General features: G+C 53.6%; 1 protein-coding gene across 8 annotated transcripts in view; it reads left to right on the top strand.

Moving 5' to 3' along the window:
• ctnnd1 (catenin (cadherin-associated protein), delta 1) overlaps positions 1 to 19813 on the top strand; it is a 30462-nt gene extending 10649 nt beyond the window's left edge. For 2 of the 8 annotated variants that reach the window (XM_064337813.1, XM_064337814.1), the window contains exons 2-21: positions 1133 to 1286; positions 3661 to 3732; positions 4692 to 4817; positions 5607 to 5902; positions 7533 to 7793; positions 7930 to 8176; positions 8451 to 8673; positions 9261 to 9447; positions 9859 to 9976; positions 11285 to 11444; positions 12518 to 12535; positions 13635 to 13703; positions 14180 to 14307; positions 15407 to 15557; positions 15943 to 16138; positions 16454 to 16644; positions 17182 to 17235; positions 17372 to 17454; positions 17690 to 17744; positions 19228 to 19813. In XM_064337813.1, coding sequence (XP_064193883.1) covers positions 1140 to 1286; positions 3661 to 3732; positions 4692 to 4817; positions 5607 to 5902; positions 7533 to 7793; positions 7930 to 8176; positions 8451 to 8673; positions 9261 to 9447; positions 9859 to 9976; positions 11285 to 11444; positions 12518 to 12535; positions 13635 to 13703; positions 14180 to 14307; positions 15407 to 15557; positions 15943 to 16138; positions 16454 to 16644; positions 17182 to 17235; positions 17372 to 17454; positions 17690 to 17744; positions 19228 to 19283 — 2838 coding nt within the window. In that variant the 5' untranslated portion in view covers positions 1133 to 1139 and the 3' untranslated portion in view covers positions 19284 to 19813. Of the gene's footprint in view, positions 1 to 1132; positions 1287 to 3660; positions 3733 to 4691; positions 4818 to 5606; positions 5903 to 7532; positions 7794 to 7929; positions 8177 to 8450; positions 8674 to 9260; positions 9448 to 9858; positions 9977 to 11284; positions 11445 to 12517; positions 12536 to 13634; positions 13704 to 14179; positions 14308 to 15406; positions 15558 to 15942; positions 16139 to 16453; positions 16645 to 17181; positions 17236 to 17371; positions 17455 to 17689; positions 17787 to 19227 lie in introns of all 8 variants that reach the window. The other 6 variants (XM_064337819.1, XM_064337820.1, XR_010330331.1 and 3 more) reach the window with 5 other exon arrangements.

Genomic DNA, 19813 nt, shown 5'->3' with positions numbered 1-19813 from the left:
GTGCTTATTTTGCTCTCAGAAGCTGGCATACGAATGAAAGCATTCTGAAAGCGTCCCTGTTTAGCTCCTCCCGTCAAACAGGCCAATGACCTCGTGAACCACGGACAGCATGATGTCATCGCTTCTGTTCAAACAGAAAACCTGGCTCAGTCATTGTTTACTTAATACTTAAATCTACAGTGAAGCTAGTGAAGCCATGCTTCCTTACTTTAACTTTTTTACCAACCCTTATACACCTGCCTATTATCGAACCTTACACTGCAGCAGTACATTATCAAACCTTACACTACAGCAGTCTGTCCCACTCTCAGTCTGACTATGGAGCGGTCTGTCCCCCCCTCTCTCTCTCTCTCTCTCTCTGGGTGTAATGGTCTGTCCCTCTTTCTCTCTCTGGGTGTAATGATCTGTCCCCCCCTCTGGGTTTAATGGTCTGTCATCCTCTCTCTGGGTAATGGTCTGTCCCCCCTCTCTGGGGTAATGTCTGTCCCCCTCTCTCTGGGTGTAATGGTCTGTCCCCCCTCTCTGGGTGTAATGGTCTGTCCCCCCTCTCTGGGTGTAATGTCTGCCCCCTCTGGGTGTATGTCTGTCCCCTCTCTCTGGGTGTAATAGTCTGCCCCCCCTCTCTGGGTGTAATGGTCTGTCCCCCTCTCTCTGGGTGTAATGGTCTGTCCCCCTCTCTCTCTGGGTGTAATGGTCTGTCCCCCCCTCTCTGGGTGTAATGGTCTGTCCCCCTCTCTCTCTGGGTGTAATGGTCTGTCCCCCTCTCTCTGGGTGTAATGGTCTGTCCCTCCTCTCTGGTGTAATAGTCTGTCCCCCTCTCTCGGGTGTAATGGTCTGTCCCCCTCTCTGGGTGTAATGGTCTGTCCCCCCCTCTCTGGGTGTAATGGTCTGTCCCTCTCTCTCTGGGTGTAATGGTCTGTCCCCCCTCTCTCTTCTCCTCTCTCTGGGTGTAATGGTCTGTCCCTCCTCTCTGGGTGTAATGGTCTGTCCCCCCCTCTCTCCTCTCTCTCTCTCTGGGTGGAATGGTCTGTCCCCCTCTCTCTCTGGGTGTAATGGTCTGTCCCTCTCTCTCTGGGTGTAATAGTCTGTCCCCCCCTCTCTGGGTGTAATGGTCTGTCCCTCTCTCTCTCAGTCTGACTATGGAGCAGTGTGAGAGTGCTGCCTCTCTCCTGGCCTCCGTGCGTGAGCAGGAGGTGCAGTTTGAGCGCCTGACTCGAGCTCTGGAGGAGGAGAGGAGGCGAGCAGGACCCCCCAGCACCCTGCCCCGCCCCTTCCCCAATCCACAGGTAAAGCCCCTTCACCTTACACAGGTACAGCCTCGTCCTAGCCCCACCCCTTCAGATCAGCTGTCCATCTCACTCACCACCCCCCACCCACTACATCATGGTCCACATGCCTCTTCTCCTCCACCCTCTCCATCTCCTCATCCCCACCTCCACCCTTGCTCCACGTCTCCATCCCCACCTCCACCCTGGATCCACCTCTCCTCCACTCTTGCACCAGATCTCCATCCTCACCTCCACCTCTCCTCCATCCTCACCTCCACCCTAGCTCCACCTCTCCATCCTCACCTCCACCTTTCCCTGCTCTCCTTCACTCTCGCTCCACCTCTCCCTCCTCTCCTCGCCCCTCACTCCACCTCTCCATCTCCCTCTGCTCCTCTGTTTCTCGTCCTCTGCTCTCACTTTGTCTCTTGGTTTGTCTGCTGTGCATTAGTGATATCGCCAGAGAGAAACTGTGTGCGTGGAACTGTTAGTGTACATCCTGTGCGTGTGTCTGTCTGTGCGTGCGTGCGTGTCTGTCTGTCTGTGCGCCGTTGACCTCTGGGCTGTGTACATAGCTGTGCGCTAACTGTGCGCTGCTAGCACGCTGCGCTAACATGTCTGTACAGGCTGGCGCTGCCCACCACCCTGATCATCCTGCACTCTGTCCCCACTGTGTGGCCACAGTGGGTACTGCGCCCTGACATTGCAGCGCTTTACAGATGCAGTGAGCCCTCTGGCTCCTCCCTCACTGCCGTCCTGCCTCCCTCCCATTTCCTCTTTCTGTGGAGACACAGCCGTTCATTCCGTCATTCGTCATTCATTAATGAGATCACATTCCTGTTGGTGTGCGGACGCGAGGGTCTGGAAAAGTGCCAAGATACTGGAATTTAGAAATGATTACGATGCTGTACCGCTGTGGGGAGAATGCCGGTACTCTGCGCTTCTCAGACGAGCTCAGGGCCTGTGCCTCTGAGGCCTGGGCGACGTCACGCTGGTGTGTGTGGCGGGCGACGTCACGCTGGTGTGTGTTCAGTGAGCGCTAACGGCGGCGCAGGCTCGGGAGCTGGAACGCGGAGGTTTCAGTGGTGTGGCTGAAAACGTAACGTTAGCGTGCAGCGACACGACAGCTGTGATTAAAGTTCTGATCTCTTACACAGCCTAACAATAATTACGCTTTAGCAAACACAGACCAGCCGCCTAAAACCCGAAGTCTTGCGTTATTGTGGCTTTCAAAATTCTGATCAGCATGGGCCATAGATATGAGTCTTTAACTAGAGAGGCAGACAGGCCTTCAGCTAACCTGAACCATAGATATGCATCTTTAAACAGGAATTGCATTCAGTTACAAATGATGAAATGCTAATTTAAGTTCTGCCATTCAAATTCAAATAATTTGGCATAAACATTCTAAATTCTAATCATTGCTCTGCAAATTCTGCCTGTGCTGGTGCTTATTTAAACCCAGAGAGGCTGGCTGTCCTCGGCCAGTTGAAAGGGGTTAGATTAGGGTTGGGGTTAGATTAGGGTTAGGTTTGGCTGTACTTCCGGTTTGACGCCTGAGAGGAAGACGAGCTCTCTGACTCACCAGCGCTTGTATGCCACAGATTTCACACGGTCTGCCTGGCGCAGCGAGGCCACGCCTAACTGATGCCTCTTCAAGGAATACAGACTGACAGGCGTTACTGTTAAGTTAGTCCCTGTTTGAATTAAACGAATGCATCCATAAGTACAGGGATAAGTGATCTCATAACGGGGAAATGCCTTGCTTCCTCCATGCACCTGTGACGAGGGCTTTAATGCAGCTTTATCTTACCGTTGTCATTAGTATCTGTGTGCCTGCTCAGGCTACAGGCTTCCTTACTGCCAGAAGTGCATGATAAAGCCAGCTGCCCTGGCCGAGGATGGACGCAGAGGTTATGCTGCCGAATTGGCTGATGCTAGCAATTAAAGCTTTTCTATTATATTTGAAGTGTCACTGCTTTTGAATGACTTATTAAACATCCAGTTTCATATTTGAATTTATACGAAGCAATATTGAGTTTTGACAAGTGTGAGTTGTTCAGATTTGAACTAAAGGAGAGTGGCAGATATTACATTGGCTGATGTTTTTTTTTTTAAACTAAAGTATCATTTTGGCATGAAGTATAGTGACAGTAAGCTTGGGTATGGAACGGAAACCCAGATTTTGCTTTCGTGCCAAAGTTAGTGCAGAGATTACCCAGCTTTAGTGGCTTACAAATCTGGTTTAAAATATAAAGATTTATTTTACTGCCTCTGTGCGATATTATCGATGTGTGATAAAGACTTGGTTGGGTTGGGCAAACTGTTAATTCTGCCCATGTGTGTGCTTGTGTGTGTGTGTGTGTGTGTGCACCTGAAATTTCTCTCCTCACAGAACTGCCTTGTGTCTGGTGATGCAGAGTTAGAGAGACTCAAAATAAGCGAAGGATACGTCAACGGGACACAGGTGAGCGCGTGTGTGTACGTGTGTGCGCGCGCGTGTGTGTGTGTACGCGTGTGTGTGTGCGTGTGTGTGTACGCGTGTGTGCGTGTGTGTGTGTGTGTACGCGCGTGCGTGTGTGTGTGTGTGTACGCGCGTGCGTGTGTGTGTGTACGCGTGTGTGCGTGTGTGTACACGTGTGCGTGTGTGTGTGTACGCGCGTGCGTGTGCGCGCGCGTGTGTGTGTGTGTGTACACGTGTGCGTGTGTGTGTGTGTGCGCGCGTGCGTGCGCGCGTGCATGCATGTCTGTGTGTGTGTGCGTGTCTGTGCGTGTGGGCGTGTCTGTGTCTGTGTGTCTGTGCATGCGCGCGCGCGTCTGTCTGTGCGAATGTGTGTGTGTGTGCGCGTCTCTGTCTGTGTATTTGTGTGGCCATGTGATGGTGTTTTTTGATGTGAAGTGTGTGTCTGTGTCTAAATTTCCAGCTGATGCCAAGTGGCACGCTGGCTAACTCAGTGAATGTGGTAGTTCAGGACTTACCGGCATGGAAAACAGATGGAGGTTTTTTCTGGAATCAGATGTAAATGATATTGCCGCTGGGCATGATTTAATTAAAAAACCCCTGGCTGCCTCGAAGGGCGTGGCACTGGAAGCGCTAAAACCAGCGGGATCCCTGTGGCAGGACCCGCCTGCCTGCCTGTCTGTCTGTCTGTCTGTGTGGCTGTAGTCTTAGGACCATGCTGGGCACTAGGAAATCAGGTTAAATCACCTATGAATCGAACCTGCAACCTTTCTGATACAAGCCCAGTTCCCTCTGCTCTGTGCGTCACTGCCACTCTCTTATGCACCCCAGTACCTTTCTGATACAAGCCCAGTTCCCTCTGCTCTGTGCGTCACTGCCACTCTCTTATGCACCCCAGTACCTTTCTGATACAAGCCCAGTTCCCTCTGCTCTGTGCGTCACTGCCACTCTCTTATGCACCCCAGTACAGGATGTTGGACCCGGGTCAACTCGTGGAGGAGACTGTTACCGTGGAAGAGGACCCCCAAGATGTCCCCTCCATCTCCGTGGAGACCGATGAGGATGGAAACACGCGCCGCACTGAGACCACGGTACGCTAGAGGAAATGCACAGTTTACCGCCAATGTCGACTGGAATCTGCACGCCTGGGTATTTCACATGCAAGTTAATGACCAGCAGCGATTCCATCCGCAAGGCTTAACCCCTTCGCACAGGTGCTAAATCTGCCCACTCCTCACCCGTTTGGGTGGTGTTCAGATGTGAGCATCACAGACTGAGTGTTGAATGAGTGTTTTCCATGCTCTAGGTGACAGGTATAATAGCCCATGGGTCTAGTTGCAGATGAGGCTGCTGTGCTTATTATATGGACGATCTACGCGACAGTAGTGCCACTTAAAAACTCTGTGCCATAGTTGTCATATTGTCTACTAGTAAAGTTCCTGCAACTCATAGTTTGGTTGCAGGAGCACTAAATCTCTGGCAGTTAAGACTTGTTCATATGAAAGGTTAGCGGTATGTGCCTGTGTTCGTGTGTGTGTGCAGTGTAGGGTGTGCGCGCACGTGTTTGTGTGTGCATGTGTGTGTGCGCGCGCTTGTTTGTGTGCGCGTGTGTGTTTGTGTGCGTGTGTGCGCGTGTTTGTGTGCGCGTGTTTGTGTGCGTGTGTGCGCGTGTGTGTTTGTGTGTGCGTGTGTGTGCGTGCGTGCGTGTGTGTGTTTGTGTGTGCGTGCGTGTGTGTTTGTGTGCGCGTGTGTGTTTGTGTGCGCGTGTGTGTTTGTGTGTGTGTGCGCGTGTGTGCGCGTGTGTTTGTGTGTGTGCCTGTGTGCGCGCGCGCGTGTGTGTGTGCAGGGTAGGGTGTGTAACGCTCGCTCTGTGTTTGCAGGTTAAGAAGGTGGTGAAGACCATCACCACGCGCACCGTCATCCCGTCCGTGTCAGACACCCTCTCCCTGGACGACGGGCCCCCTGTGACCGGCCCCCCCATGGGGCACGGGGGCTATGCCACCGTGGACCGAATGTACCGGCAGGGTGGGGGCGGGGTGGCGGATTACCCAACCTCCACCGTACCACGGAACTACCACTACGGCCCCCCGGCGGGGTACGAGGACTACCGGCCCGGGCCCCCCTCCGAGGCCTACTCCAGTCTGAGCCGCGGGGCTCGCATGGACGAGCGCTACCGGTGAGCCTCGCACCGCTTCTGCCCTCTCTCTTTCCTCCTCCCCTCTCTCTCTTTCCTCCTCTCCCCTCTCTCTCTTTCCTCCTCTCCCCTCTCTCTCTTTCCTCCTCTCCCCTCTCTCTCTTTCCTCCTCCCCTCTCTCTTTCCTCCTCCCCTCTCTCTCTTTCCTCCTCCCCTCTCTCTCTTTCCCCCTCTCCCCTCTCTCTCTTTCCTCCTCCCCTCTCTCTCTTTCCTCCTCTCCCCTCTCTCTCTTTCCTCCTCTCCCCTCTCTCTCTTTCCTCCTCTCCCCTCTCTCTCTTTCCTCCTCTCCCCTCTCTCTCTTTCCTCCTCTCTCTTTCCTCCTCCTTCCTCTCCTCTCCCCTCTCCCTCTCTCTCTTTCCTCTCTCCCCTCTCTCTCTTTCCTCCTCCCCTCTCTCTCTTTCCTCCCTCCCCTCTTCTCTTTCCCTCTCTCCCCCTCTCTCTTTCCTCCTCCCCTCCTCTTTCTTCTCCTCTCCCCTCTCTCTCTTTCCTCCTCCCCTCCCCTCTCTTCTCTCCTCCCTCTCCCCCTCTCTCTTTCCCCTCTCCCCTCCTCTTCCCTCCTCTCCCCTCCTCTCTTCCTCCTCTCCCCTCTCTCCTCCCTCCCTCCTCCTCTCCTCCTCCCCTCTCTCTCTTCCTCCTCTCCCCCCTCTCTCTTTCCTCCTCCCCCCTCTCTCTTTCCTCCTCCCTCTCCCCCTCCCTCTCTCCTCTTCTCTCCTCTTCCCTCTCTCTCTTCCTCCTCTCCCCCCCTTGGCTCTGACCCTGCTATGTGTTCTCTCCTCTTCTTTTCCTGTTCCTCTCGACTCTTGCTGCACTCCCCCCCTCCGCCTCCTGCTACCCTCTCTGACTCGGGTCCTCTCCCCTCTCTCTCTTTCCTCCTCTCCCCCCTCTCTCTTCCTTCTCTCCCCTCTCTCTTTCCTCCTCTCCCCTCTCCCCTCTCTCTCTTTCCCCCTCTCCCCTCTCTCTCTTTCCTCCTCTCCCCTCTCTCTCTTTCCTTCTCTCCCCTCTTTCTCTTTCCCCTACCTCCCTCCCTCCCCTCTTTCTCTTTCCCTCTCCCCTCTTTCTCTCTTCCTCCTCCCCTCTCTCTCTTTCCCCCTCTCTCTCTTTCCTCCTCCCTCTCTCTCTTTCCCCCTCTCCCCTCTTTCTCTTTCCTCCTCTCCCCTCTCTCTCTTTCCCCTACCTCCCTCCCTCCTCTCCCCTCTCTCTCTTTCCCTACCTCCCTCCCTCCCTCTCTCTCTTTCCTCCTCTCCCCCTCTCTCTTTCCTCCTCCCCTCTCTCTCTTTCCTCCTCTCCCCTCTCTCTCTTCCCCTCTCTCCCTCTCTTTCTTTCCTTCTTTCCCCTCTTTCTCTTTCCCCTACCTCCCTCCCTCCCTCTTTTCTTTCCCTCTCCCCTCTTTCTCTTTCCTCCTCTCCCCTCTCTCTCTTTCCCCTACCTCCCTCCCTCCTCTCCCCTCTCTCTCTTTCCCCTACCTCCCTCCCTCCTCTCCCCACTCTCTCCTCTTCCCTCTTCCCTCTCTCCCTCCCTCCCCCCCAGTTGGTCTGAAATGCTATGGATGTTTGGTTTTTGGGTTTTTGTGTGACTGAATCATTGAGCTGAAGCGAGCATGCCGCCCCCCCAGGCCGGTGGACGGGTACCGCACGCTGGACTCGGGGTACCGTGGCCCGGCCCGGCAGCAGCTGGACCCCTACGCTGCGCAGCCGCAGGTGCGCATGGGCAGCAACGTGGACCTGCAGCGCTTCGTCCCCGAGCCCTACGGCCTGGAGGACGACCAGCGCAGCCTGGGCTACGACGAGCCCGACTACGGCATGGGGCCCCCGCCTCACTACGGCACCGTGCCCCGCCTGGGCCCCGCGCGCTACGGGCCCCCCCGCAGAGTGGGGTGAGTCTGGGCTCCGTGGGCTCATTCCTAATGACCTTGGTGTGGGGGGTTGTAATGAACCTTGGGGGGGGGGGTCGTCGTAATGACCTTGGTGTTGGGGGTTCGTAATGACCGTAGCCGTGTGCTCTGTGCTCAGGAGCTACGAGGGCGCTCTGGACCGGGACATGAGCGAAATGCATTACTGGGGTGGAGGAGCCCCCCTGGCCCAGGGGGAGAGGGGCAGCATGGCCTCTTTGGACAGCACCCTGCGCAAGGGCCCCCCTCCGACTGGCTGGAGACAGCCGGAGCTACCCGAGGTCATCGCCATGCTCAACTACCGCCTGGACCCGGTCAAGAGCAATGCTGCCGCCTTCCTGCAGCACCTCACCTACAAGAACGACAAGGTAACTACACCCCACCTAGAGGAACAACACTGTAACTACACCCCACCTAGAGGAACAACACTAACTACACCCCACCTAGAGGAACGACAAGGTAACTGCACCCCACCTAGAGGAACAACACTGTAACTACACCCCACCTAGAGGAACGACAAGGTAACTACACCCCACCTAGAGGAACAACACTGTAACTACTCCAAATGAGGGTGTTCAGCTCCCCAGACCCCCCTGGCTGTGCTGTCGGGACATGCTTGCTGACCCTGACCCTAACCCCCAGGTGAAGTCGGAGGTGCGGAGGATGAAGGGGATCCCCTCGCTGGTGTCTCTGCTGGACAACCCCAGAAAGGAGGTGCACCACGCTGCCTGTGGAGCCCTGAAGAACATCTCCTACGGCCGAGACCACGACAACAAGATCGCCATCAAGAACTGCGACGGGGTGCCTGCGCTGGTGCGTCTGCTGAGGAAGGCCACAGACCAGGACCTGACCGACACCATCACAGGTACTTCTACCTGTACCTATACCTGTACATACAACTGACCGACACCATCACAGGTACTTCTACCTGTACCTATACCTGTACATACAACTGACCGACACCATCACAGGTACTTCTACCTGTACCTATACCTGTACATACAACTGACCGACACCATCACAGGTACATACACCTGTACCAATACCTGTACATACACCTGACAGACACCATCCATACACGACACCATCTGTACTATCCTTACCGTCAAAAATCAAGTACATCACCTGTACATCCTGACCGACACCATCACAGGTACTCATTACAACCTGACCTCAACACATCACAGGTACATCATGTACCAATACCTGACGACCCATCCGTAACACCTGCCAACACATCACAGTACCTGTACCTGTTCACACACCTGACCGACACCATCACAGGTACCTATTCCTGTACATACATCTGTACCAATACCTGATCGACACCATCTCAGGTACATACACCTGTACATACACCTGACCGACACCATCACAGGTAACTTGCATACACCTGCATTGTGGGAGCTAGAATCCAGTTTTTTGAGAATGGCCCTCACTCCCCTTCCCCAGGTACCCTGTGGAACCTGTCGTCCCACGACTCGGTGAAGATGGAGATTGTGGACCACGCCCTGAACGCGCTGTCCACGGAGGTGATGGTGCTGCACTCGGGCCTGGAGCAGGGGGGGGCCGAGGAGAGCTGCAAGCCCCGCCACCTGGAGTGGGAGGCGTCCCTGACCAACACCACCGGCTGCCTCAGGTAGGCTCACCTGCGCCAGGCCACAATTAACCCCCCCCCTTACTGAGAGAGCCAGGCAACAGTCACAGCCCACCCACCTTATTGAGAGTTCACAGTAAATGGTAAATGGACTGCATTTATATAGCGCTTTTATCCAAAGCGCTTTACAATTGATGCCTCTCATTCACCCATTCACACACACACTCACACACCAACGGTGAAAGGCTGCCATGCAAGGTACCAATCAGCTCATTGGGAGCAGTTAGGGGTTAGGTGTCTTGCTCAGGGACACTTCGACACGCCCAGGGCGGGGATCGAACCGGCAACCCTCCGACTGCCAGACAGCCGCTTTTACCTCCTGAGCTATGTCGCCCCCCCCTAGCAGTAACCCCCCCTCCCCTGCCCCCCCACCCCCCACTCCCACCCCCTCAGGAACGTGAGCTCGGAGCGCAGCGAGGCTCGCCGTAAGCTGAGGGAATGCACCGGATTGGTCGACTCGGTTATGTACATCGTCCAATCACAGATCGACCGCAAAGAAGTGGATAACAAGGTACCCAGGCTGGATTCATTCTCATGCGAGTGTGTGTGTGTGTGTGTGTCTGGGGGGGGGGGGGGGGGATGGGTGTCTGTATCTTATGGTTTTGTTGAAGCAAACTGCTGCAATTAGGGCTGTTGGTTCTTCTCCTAATAGTACTACACTCTTTTGACAGGCAAATAAAATTATTTATAATTGGGGATAGTTTGTGGAAATATTTTTGTAATTTGTAAATATTTTGTGCGAGTAAGGAGGAAGTGCATCTCTTGTTTCTTTCTCCTGTCTTACAGTGAACATATTTGCTCTTCTTTTAGTAACCATGAGTTTTTTTAATCTGCGTTTTCAGTTGCATGTGTGGTCACTGAGCCTGCACTTGATCATGGTTCCATCTCTGCTCCGTGTCTCTAACAGAGAAGAGATTTTATTTTGGGATTGTGTTTCTTTGTTCCAATGGTCCAAACAGGAGTTTTTGATGTGTTTTATAATTTGGTTCTGACAGTTCTGACAGTATTGCTCCAGCAGATCCAGGTTCTGCTGCAGTCCTTGTTCAGTGGGTGGCAGCAGGACCAGGTCATCTGTATAGAGCGAATTTAACTTCTGTGCTAAGGGTGAGGCCAGGAGCTGAAGACTGTTCCAGTAACACCGCTAACGCATTGGTATAGAGCCGGGATCATCAACTCTGGCCCTCAAATCCAAATCCTGCCCTGGTTCTCTTTTCTTCCGGGTAATTAGTGCTACTGATTGGCCAGATTGGTCTTCACACCTGACTCCCAGGCAAAGGGAGGGTGGAAAACCAGCAGTTCTCGGCCCTCGAGGACCATGAGTTGCTGATCCCTGGTATAGAGATTGAACAATGTTGTACTCAAACTGCAGCCCTGCCTCACCCCACGGCCCTGTGTGAAGAAATTAGTTTTTTTTTTTTTTTGTTTTTTTTACATATTGATTTAATTATGACATACTCTTTACCCCCTACACCATTAGAGGATTCTGATTGTCCCTTGATCATTGATTCAAGTATCTTCAGCTTTTCTCAAAGTAGTAGTTTTTGTTCCAAATTGAGATCATCCTGAGAGAATTCTGTATGTAGTTTTTTAAGTATATGGTTTCTGCGGTTTCTGTATTTGGTTTTTACAGATTTCACCATTTTGAATGGCTGATTCTTTGGGTGTTTTGGGTGTATTCCATTTTTCCCAGAACTGATTTTAACCCCGTAAGAAGTTTCATAAATTAGTTTTTGTTTCTTTAGTTTTAAGGTTTGTTTATAAAATGAAAGAATTTGACGATATTTGAGACTCAGTCGGGATGCTGTGGTTCGTCCCTCAGCTGACGGAGAACAGCGTGTGCCTTCTGCGGAACCTGTCCTATCAGGTCCACCGTGAGATCCCTGGGTTCGAGCGCTACCAGGAGGCCGCGCCCATAAACCAGGGCCCCGCCCCCAGCTCCTCGCAGAAGACTGGCTGCTTCAGCTCACGCAAGGGCAAAGGTCAGCGTGCTACTGCCCCCCAACCCTGCAGCTACTGCCCCCCAACCCTACGGCTACTGCCCCCAAACCCTGCGGCTACTGCTCCCCAACCCTGCGGCTACTGCTCCCCAACCCTGCAGCTACTGCCCCTCAACCATGCAGCTACTGCCCCTCAACCCTGCAGCTACTGCCCCCCAACCCTGCAGCTACTACCCCTCAACCATGCAGCTACTGCCCCTCAACTCTATGGCTACTGCCCTCAACCCTGCAGCTACTGCCCCACCCTGCAGCTACTGCCCCCCAACCCTGCAGCTACTGCCCCCCAACCCTGCAGGCTACTCCCCCAACCCTACAGCTACTGCCCCCAACCCTGCAGCTGCTACCCCAACCCTACAGCTACTGCCCCCCAACCCTGCAGCATGCCCCTCACCTATGGCTACTGCCTACAACCCTGAAGTTATGCCCCCGACCCTGCAGCTACTGCCCCCCAACCCTGCAGCTCTGCCCCCAACTGCAGTTGCTACCCCCAACCCTACAGCTACTGCCCCCAACCCTGCAGCTACTGCCCCCCAACCCTGCAGCTGCTACCCCCCAACCCTGCAGCTACTGCCCCCCAACCCTGCAGCTACTGCCCCCCAACCCTGCAGGTACTACCCCCCAACCCTGCAGCTACTGCCCCCCAACCATGCAGCTACTGCCCCTCAACCATGCAGCTACTACCCCCCAACCCTGCAGCTACTGCCCCCGCAACCCTGCAGCGCCCCTTGCTGGTGTGTGTGGGGATGTGGGGTTTCTGTTGGAAAGGTGCGCTCTGAAGATTTTGGGAGTGTTGGCAGTGATGAGTGGGATCTCTGTTTCTGTGCTGAGTTAAAGGCTCAGTGAGCTCTGTGTCTGCAGTGATTGGAGGATTTGGGGTTCATTGCTGGGGTGTAATACAGCTTGTTGCTTAAAGGGTGTTGGCACTTGGGTGTTTGGGTCATTTCTCATACCAAAATCTCTCTCTCTCTCTCTCTCCTAATTTACCATTAAATTCCCCATTTTTTTCTTTGTCTCCTCGCTCTTTCCTTCCCTCTTGCTGCCTTCTGTCCTGGTAGACGAGTGGTTTTCTAAAGGTAAGAGTTTTCGCTTTTACGTGTGCATGTGCAGCCCTGTCTGCCTGTCTGTCTGACTGTCTGTCTGTCGGTGGTGCATGTGATGCGCAGTGGGCCTCTTTCTCCTGCCTCCGCTCCACCAATCAGAGCAGAGCAGCAGTGGAGGACCCTGTGAGCGCGCTCGTCTGCTTGCCAGTGAAGCGCAGCGTAAATGTTTAACGGCTGCAGCTCGGGTGGCACCTTCGCCAGGGCCTCGGATTGTCCTCACGCTGCGGATAAAATGGCGCTTGGCTGCAGAGTGCGGTCTCTGACGGGTCACTGAGCTTGGCCAAGTAGCCCAAGTATTTATCTGCTGTTGATTGTGAGATGTTACGCCAGTAAAAGATTTCTATTACTTTGCTAAATTATCCAAACCAAACCAGTGAATAGCACAGGTGGTGTCACAGCCATACCTAATCCTTCATTTTAAACTCGCTAGCTGTCCATACATAATGGATATAAGTGTTTAGAATTTGTACTTTTTGATTGCCATAGTTAACTTGGCCTGGTTGTCCTGGCCATGTCTCTGCGTGGCAGTCTGGGAATGCTGCTCATATTAATCGGGCAGATGCTTCCGCTGTATTAAACCAGACGAGACCCTCTGCCTAATGAATGGAATGTAGTTGGCTTGTATTGGCTGTCAACTGGTAGCAGCGCCATCAGCTGCCTTGTTTTGACTGCAGGATCTCGTGCACAATGTTCTCCACCTGCTCATCCATTCGGCTCCCTTATTAGATCACGTGTTTTATTTTTCTACACTGAGGTGTGTGATTGGGTTAAATCTGCAGTGTGGTTGTGTCTGATTGGTTACTCCTGCTCTGTTGGCTGTTGTGTTTACACTGAGGCGTGTGATTGGGTTAAATCTGCAGTGTGGTTGTGTCTGATTGGTTACTCCTGCTCTGTTGGCTGTTGTGTTTAAACTGAGGCGCGTGATTGGGTTAAATCTGCAGTGTGGTTGTGTCTGATTGGTTACTCCTGCTCTGTTGGCTGTTGTGTTTAAACTGAGGCGCGTGATTGGGTTAAATCTGCAGTGTGGTTGTGTCTGATTGGTTACCTCTGCTCTGTTTGCTGCTGCCTTTAGGGAAGAGAGAGGCTGATGACCCCACTGCGGACATGATTGACATTCCAAAGAGGACCACACCCGCCAAAGGTAACATACCGCTGCTCGTGCACCTGTCTGTGCTCAGTTCTAACCCCAGTCTGAACAACTGCTGCACAGTCTTGGTCTGACTGGGATTACGTCTAGCAGTAATTCAGTCCGCTTGTGACAAAGGTTTTGGTTGCCATGGCTACTGGCTTGAAAAACGGGCATAGTGGGCCGTCTTGGTCAGTCAGTTTTCTGCCAAACGATCACCCCTCTTTCACAGTCAGGGAGGTTTCTTCTTGCAGCCGTGCTAGTCATAATTACAGGCAAGCAGGCCAGTCCAGAATTTTTTTTTACCTGCGCGGTGCATGCTGGGATGCCATTTGCTTCCTTAATGGGTTGGCCGCGTGGAAGCCTTTTTTACCCAGCAGCCAGTGCATGGGCCATGCTGATTAGTGTGTCTTTGCCTGCTGGGTAAACTAGAGCAGTTTGGCTGGTCCTGCGCTCGCAGTAACATGTCTCTGCCCCCCCCCACGGTGCAGGGTTCGAGCTGCTGTTCCAGCCAGAGGTGGTGCGCGTCTACACCTCCCTGCTGAAAGAGAGCAAGAACCCCGTGGTGCTGGAGGCTGCAGCTGGAGCCGTCCAGAACCTGTGTGCTGGGCGCTGGACCGTGAGTGACTGCACCCTACCCCCACACCACCGCACCCTACCCCCCCACCACACACCACCGCAACCCTAACCCCCCCACCGCACACCACCGCACCCCTAACCCCCTCACTGCACACCACCGCACCCCTAACCCCCCCACCACACATCACCGCACCCCTAACCCCCCACCACACACGACTGCACCCTACCTCCTCACCGCACACCACCACACCCCTAACCCCCCCACCGCACACCACCGCACCCTACCCCCCCACCACACACCACCGCACCCCTACTCGCCTCTCCCTCCTCCCCGACCACAGCCCAAACATCTGTGTTTCTGTCAGTAGTGTGAGTAATGTGTGTGAGTTGTGTGTGTGTGTGTAATATGTGTGTGTGAGTTGTGTGTGTGTGTGGTAGTGGTGTGTGTGCGTAGAGTGTGTGTGTGTGTGGTGGTGTGTTAAGTGTGTGTGAGTTGTGTGTATGTGTAGTGTGTTGTGGCGTACGTGTGGGTAGTGGTGTGTAGGGTTTGGTGTGTGTGTGTGGATGTGTGTGTGTGTGGTGTAATGTGTGTGTGAGTTTGTAAGTGGTGATGTGTGTGTGTAATATGTGTGTGCGTGTAACGTGTGTGTAATGTGTGTGTGTGTGTAATATGTGTGTGAGTTGTGTGTGTGTGTAATATGTGTGAGTAACGTGTGTGTGTGTATTATGTGTGTGTTAGTTGTGTGTGTGAGTAACGTGTGTGTGGTGTAATATGTGTGTGTGTGAGTAACGTGTGTGTGTGTGTGTGAGTAACGTGTGTGTGTGTGTGTGTGTTTCAGTATGATATTGGGGTGCTGCGAGTGTGTGTGTGTGTGTGTGTGTGTCTCAGTATGGAGTATATCCGCGCGGTGCTGCGGCAGGAGAAGGGCTTGTGTGTGTGTGTGTGTGTAATGTGTGTGTAACGTGTGTGTGTGTGTCTGTGTTCAGTATGACGTATATGTGCGTGTGCGAGAACGTGTGTGTGTGTGTGTGTGTCTCTCAGTATGGACGCTATATCCGCGCGGTGCTGCGGCAGGAGAAGGGCTTGTGTGTGTGTGTGTGTGTGTGTGTGTGTGTGTGTGTGTGTGTGTGTCTCTCAGTATGGACGCTATATCCGCGCGGTGCTGCGGCAGGAGAAGGGCTTGCCGATGATGACGGAGCTGCTGACGCACGGGAACGACCGTGTGGTGCGGGCCATGTCTGGAGCCCTGAGGAACCTCGCCATCGACGCCAGGAACAGGGACCTGCTCGGTGAGTCTGCCTGTGTATTTACACGCGTGTGCCTGTGTATAGCTGTATGTGTTAGCTTGTATATGGTTGTATACATTAGCATGAGTGTAGCTGTATATGCTAGCATTTGTATAGCTGTATACATTAGCATGTGTATAGCTGTATAAGTTAGCATATGTGTATAGCTGTACTTAGCATGTGTATAGTTGTATATGCTAGCATTGTATAGCTGTATACATTAGCATATGTGTATAGCTGTATACGTTAGCATATGTATGCTAGCATTTGTATAGCTGTATACATTAGCATAGGTATAGCTGTATATTAGCATAGGTGTATAGCTGTAGATATTGGTATATGTGTAGCTGCAGCGGTGTGGTGTGTTAGCGCTTTGCTCTCTGTGCAGGGAAGCACGCCGTGCCGAACCTGGTGGCGAACCTGCCGGCGGTGGGACAGCAGCAGCCGGTGCGCGCGCTGTCGGAGGAGACGGTGGTGTCCGTGCTCAGCACGCTGGCCGAGGTGCTGGGCTCCAGCGTGGACGCCGCCAAAACACTGCGCGCCGCGCAGGGCATCGAGAGGCTGGTGCTCATCAACAAGGACGGGTGAGTTATTGCATAGTAATTACACCATATGCAGTACCCAGACAGGTACGTTATTACACAGTAATTACACCACATGCAGTAACCTGGCACACAAGTTATTACACAGTAATTATATGGTAACAGTATGCAGTTACTGGATGGGTACGTTATGACACGGCAATTACATGGCAGTGATGGAATATGCAGTAACTGGACGTGTTGGCTATTGCACAGTAATTACAGCATGGAGTAACCAGTGAGAGCAGAGGTTTGAGAAGCAGGGCAGGTGCTGCGGATTTTGTGTGTGTGTGTGTGACGATGTGGCTGTTCCCGTAGGAACCGGACTGAGCGTGAGGTTCGAGGGGCGGGGCAGGTCCTGCAGACGGTGTGGGGCTTTAAGGAGCTCCGTAAGACGCTGGAGAAGGACGGCTGGAAAAAGACGGATTTCATGGTGAACCTGAACCCCCCCACTGCACCCCGCAGCAACGGGGCCTACGAGGACAGCACCCTGCCACTCATGGATCGTGGTGAGCATCCTGCCCCTAACGGGAGAGGCTAAAGGGGAGGGGCTAAAGGCCTGTAAGGGGAGGGGTTAAAGGCCTGTAAGGGGAGGGGTTAAGGCCTGTAAAGAGGGCAAAGGCCTGTAAGGGGAGGGGCTAAAGGCCTGTAAGGGGAGGGGTTAAAGGCATGTAAGGGGAGGGGTTAAAGGCCTGTAAAGGGAGGGGCTAAAGGCCTGTGAGGGGAGGGGCTACAGGCCTGTAAGGGGAGGGGCTACAGGCCTGTAAGTGGAGGCTTGGGTTAGCCAACAAATAATCAGGTTAACAAGGTAAACACAGCTTCTATCTTCACTTCATGTTAGCGAGATTAAACAATAAATTAAATTTAGAAGAATCGCTAAGTACACATAAGGAAGAAATATACAACACTGTTAACTACTTCTGTTAACCTGCACGTAACCCTCCCCTTAGCTGCTCCTCCCCCTTGGCTCCTCCCCATGGCTCCCAAGTGGTTTCTGAAGCAGGTGCATGTTTAATGCTGTCTGTCTGTCTTGTCTGTCTGTGTAGGAGAGAAGATGGACAGAGAGGCTGACATGATCCCTCTGAATGATATGGGACCAGGTGAGGCTTTGTGGTGTGTGTGTGTGTGTGTGTGTGTGTGTGTGTGTGTAATGGGCTGGTATTAGTGTGTGTGTGTGTGTGTGTTTGTAATGGGCTGGTATTGGTGTATGTTGTTGATGTAAGGTTTCTGTTACAGATGCGTACTCCACACTAGATCCCAGAGAGAGGAGAAATACTTTAGACAATTCTCTGGACATGGCAGACAGAGATGATGTACAGGTAACACACACGCACACGTGCACTCACGAACGCATGTTCACACCCACCCACACACAAACACACACACTCACACGCAGTCTCACACACACACACACACACACACACATTTCTCCTTAGTGGCACACTGTTATCTTTGCTGTCTTTGCTGAAGGGATGGGGATCACTCACTAACTCACTCCTTTCTTCTTTCTCTCTCTCTCCCCTTCACTGACCCCTCTCCCTCTCCCTCTCTCAGGGGGAGTTGTATGGGGCCAGAGTGGGCTCCCTGCCTCTGGTTGACTCTTACGATGGTTAGCCCTAACCCCCCCACACTCCCTGCATGTCACAGCGTGGTACGTGTCTGCATGGCTAGTGTGTGTGTCTGTGTTAGTGCCCCTCCCCTCATGTGATTGGTTAGTTTTTGCTCTGTGTGGTGTCCCGCCCCTCTGATTGCATGTGAGCTGTACAGGCTCTCTCCCTCCCCCCCTCCCCAGATGCTGGTTTCACTAAGCCCAGCCCCCCCAGCTTTTACCGAGCCCTGTCCCCAGACACAGCTTTTACCAAGCCCTGTCCCCAGACGCAGCTTTTACCATGCCCTGTCCCCAGACACAGCTTTTACCAAGCCCTGTCCCCAGACACAGCTTTTACCATGCCCTGTCCCCAGACACAGCTTTTACCAAGCCCTGTCCCCAGACGCAGCTTTTACCATGCCCTGTCCCCAGACACAGCTTTTACCAAGCCCTGTCCCCAGACACAGCTTTTACCAAGCCCTGTCCCCAGACACAGCTTTTACCATGCCCTGTCCCCAGATGTAGGTTTCACTAAGCCCCACCCCTCATTCAGGTTTCACTAAGCCCTGTCCCCAGACACAGCTTTTACCAAGCCCTGTCCCCAGACGCAGCTTTTACCATGCCCTGTCCCCAGACACAGCTTTTACCAAGCCCTGTCCCCAGACACAGCTTTTACCATGCCCTGTCCCCAGACACAGCTTTTACCAAGCCCTGTCCCCAGACACAGCTTTTACCATGCCCTGTCCCCAGACGCAGCTTTTACCATGCCCTGTCCCCAGACGCAGCTTTTACCAAGCCCTGTCCCCAGACGCAGCTTTTACCATGCCCTGTCCCCAGACACAGCTTTTACCAAGCCCTGTCCCCAGACACAGCTTTTACCAAGCCCTGTCCCCAGACACAGCTTTTACCATGCCCTGTCCCCAGACGCAGCTTTTACCAAGCCCTGTCCCCAGACGCAGCTTTTACCATGCCCTGTCCCCAGACGCAGCTTTTACCAAGCCCTGTCCCCAGACGCAGCTTTTACCATGCCCTGTCCCCAGACACAGCTTTTACCAAGCCCTGTCCCCAGACACAGCTTTTACCATGCCCTGTCCCCAGACCAGCTTTTACCAAGCCCTGTCCCCAGACACAGCTTTTACCAAGCCCTGTCCCCAGACAGCTTTTACCATGCCCTGTCCCCAGACACAGCTTTTACCAAGCCCTGTCCCCAGACGCAGCTTTTACCATGCCCTGTCCCCAGACACAGCTTTTACCATGCCCTGTCCCCAGATGTAGGTTTCACTAAGCCCCACCCCTACACCCAGCCACAGGTTTCACTAAGCCCCACCCCCACCCCCAGCAACCGATTTCACTAAGCCCCACCCCCAGCCACAGGTTTCACTAAGCCCTGCCCCTCAGACGTCAGGTTTCACTAAGCCCCTCCCCTCAGATGCAGGTTTCACTAAGCCCCGCCCCTCATGCAGGTTTCACTAAGCCCCTCCCTCTTTCTCTCTCCCTGCTGCAGAAAAACTGATGGTCTGCATCACTCAGAGAGACTTGCCTGCCGCCTGCCACTGCTGACCTACAGGAGAGACCGCATAGAGACCACACACCCTACAGGAGAGACCACTCAGAGACCACACACCCCATGAGAGAGACTGCACCCCTACAGGAGAGACCGCATAGAGACCACACACCCCTTGATAGAGACTGCACCCCTACAGGAGAGACCGCACAGAGACCACACATGCATCTGAGAGAGACCACACATAAACCACACACCCCATGAGAGAGACTGCACCCTAACAGGAGAGACTGCACAGCTATTAAAGAGCATGCACATTACAGACTGGCTGTGTGTGCTGTCCCCTGTGCTGCAGTGTTGTCTGCCCTCACAACTGGCACCCATCGGGACTCGATCCCATACCCATCTGTCCTCTGTGCAGGTCACTTATGACTCTGCAGCCATTCGACCTCCCTAGTAAGACAGCTGTGAGGTCTCTCCTCTAAGACCAGGGGGCCCCACTGACCCAACAACCCAACACCACTACAGCTGTGAGGTCTCTCCTCTATGACCTGGGGGCCCCACTGACCCAACAACCCAACACCAC

Source organism: Anguilla rostrata, chromosome 5 (assembly GCF_018555375.3).
Source record: "Anguilla rostrata isolate EN2019 chromosome 5, ASM1855537v3, whole genome shotgun sequence".
Classification (NCBI taxonomy): Eukaryota; Metazoa; Chordata; class Actinopteri; order Anguilliformes; family Anguillidae; genus Anguilla; species Anguilla rostrata.
The sequence above is the reverse complement of the archived record's forward strand: the minus strand, read 5'-3'. Positions and strand labels throughout refer to the sequence as shown.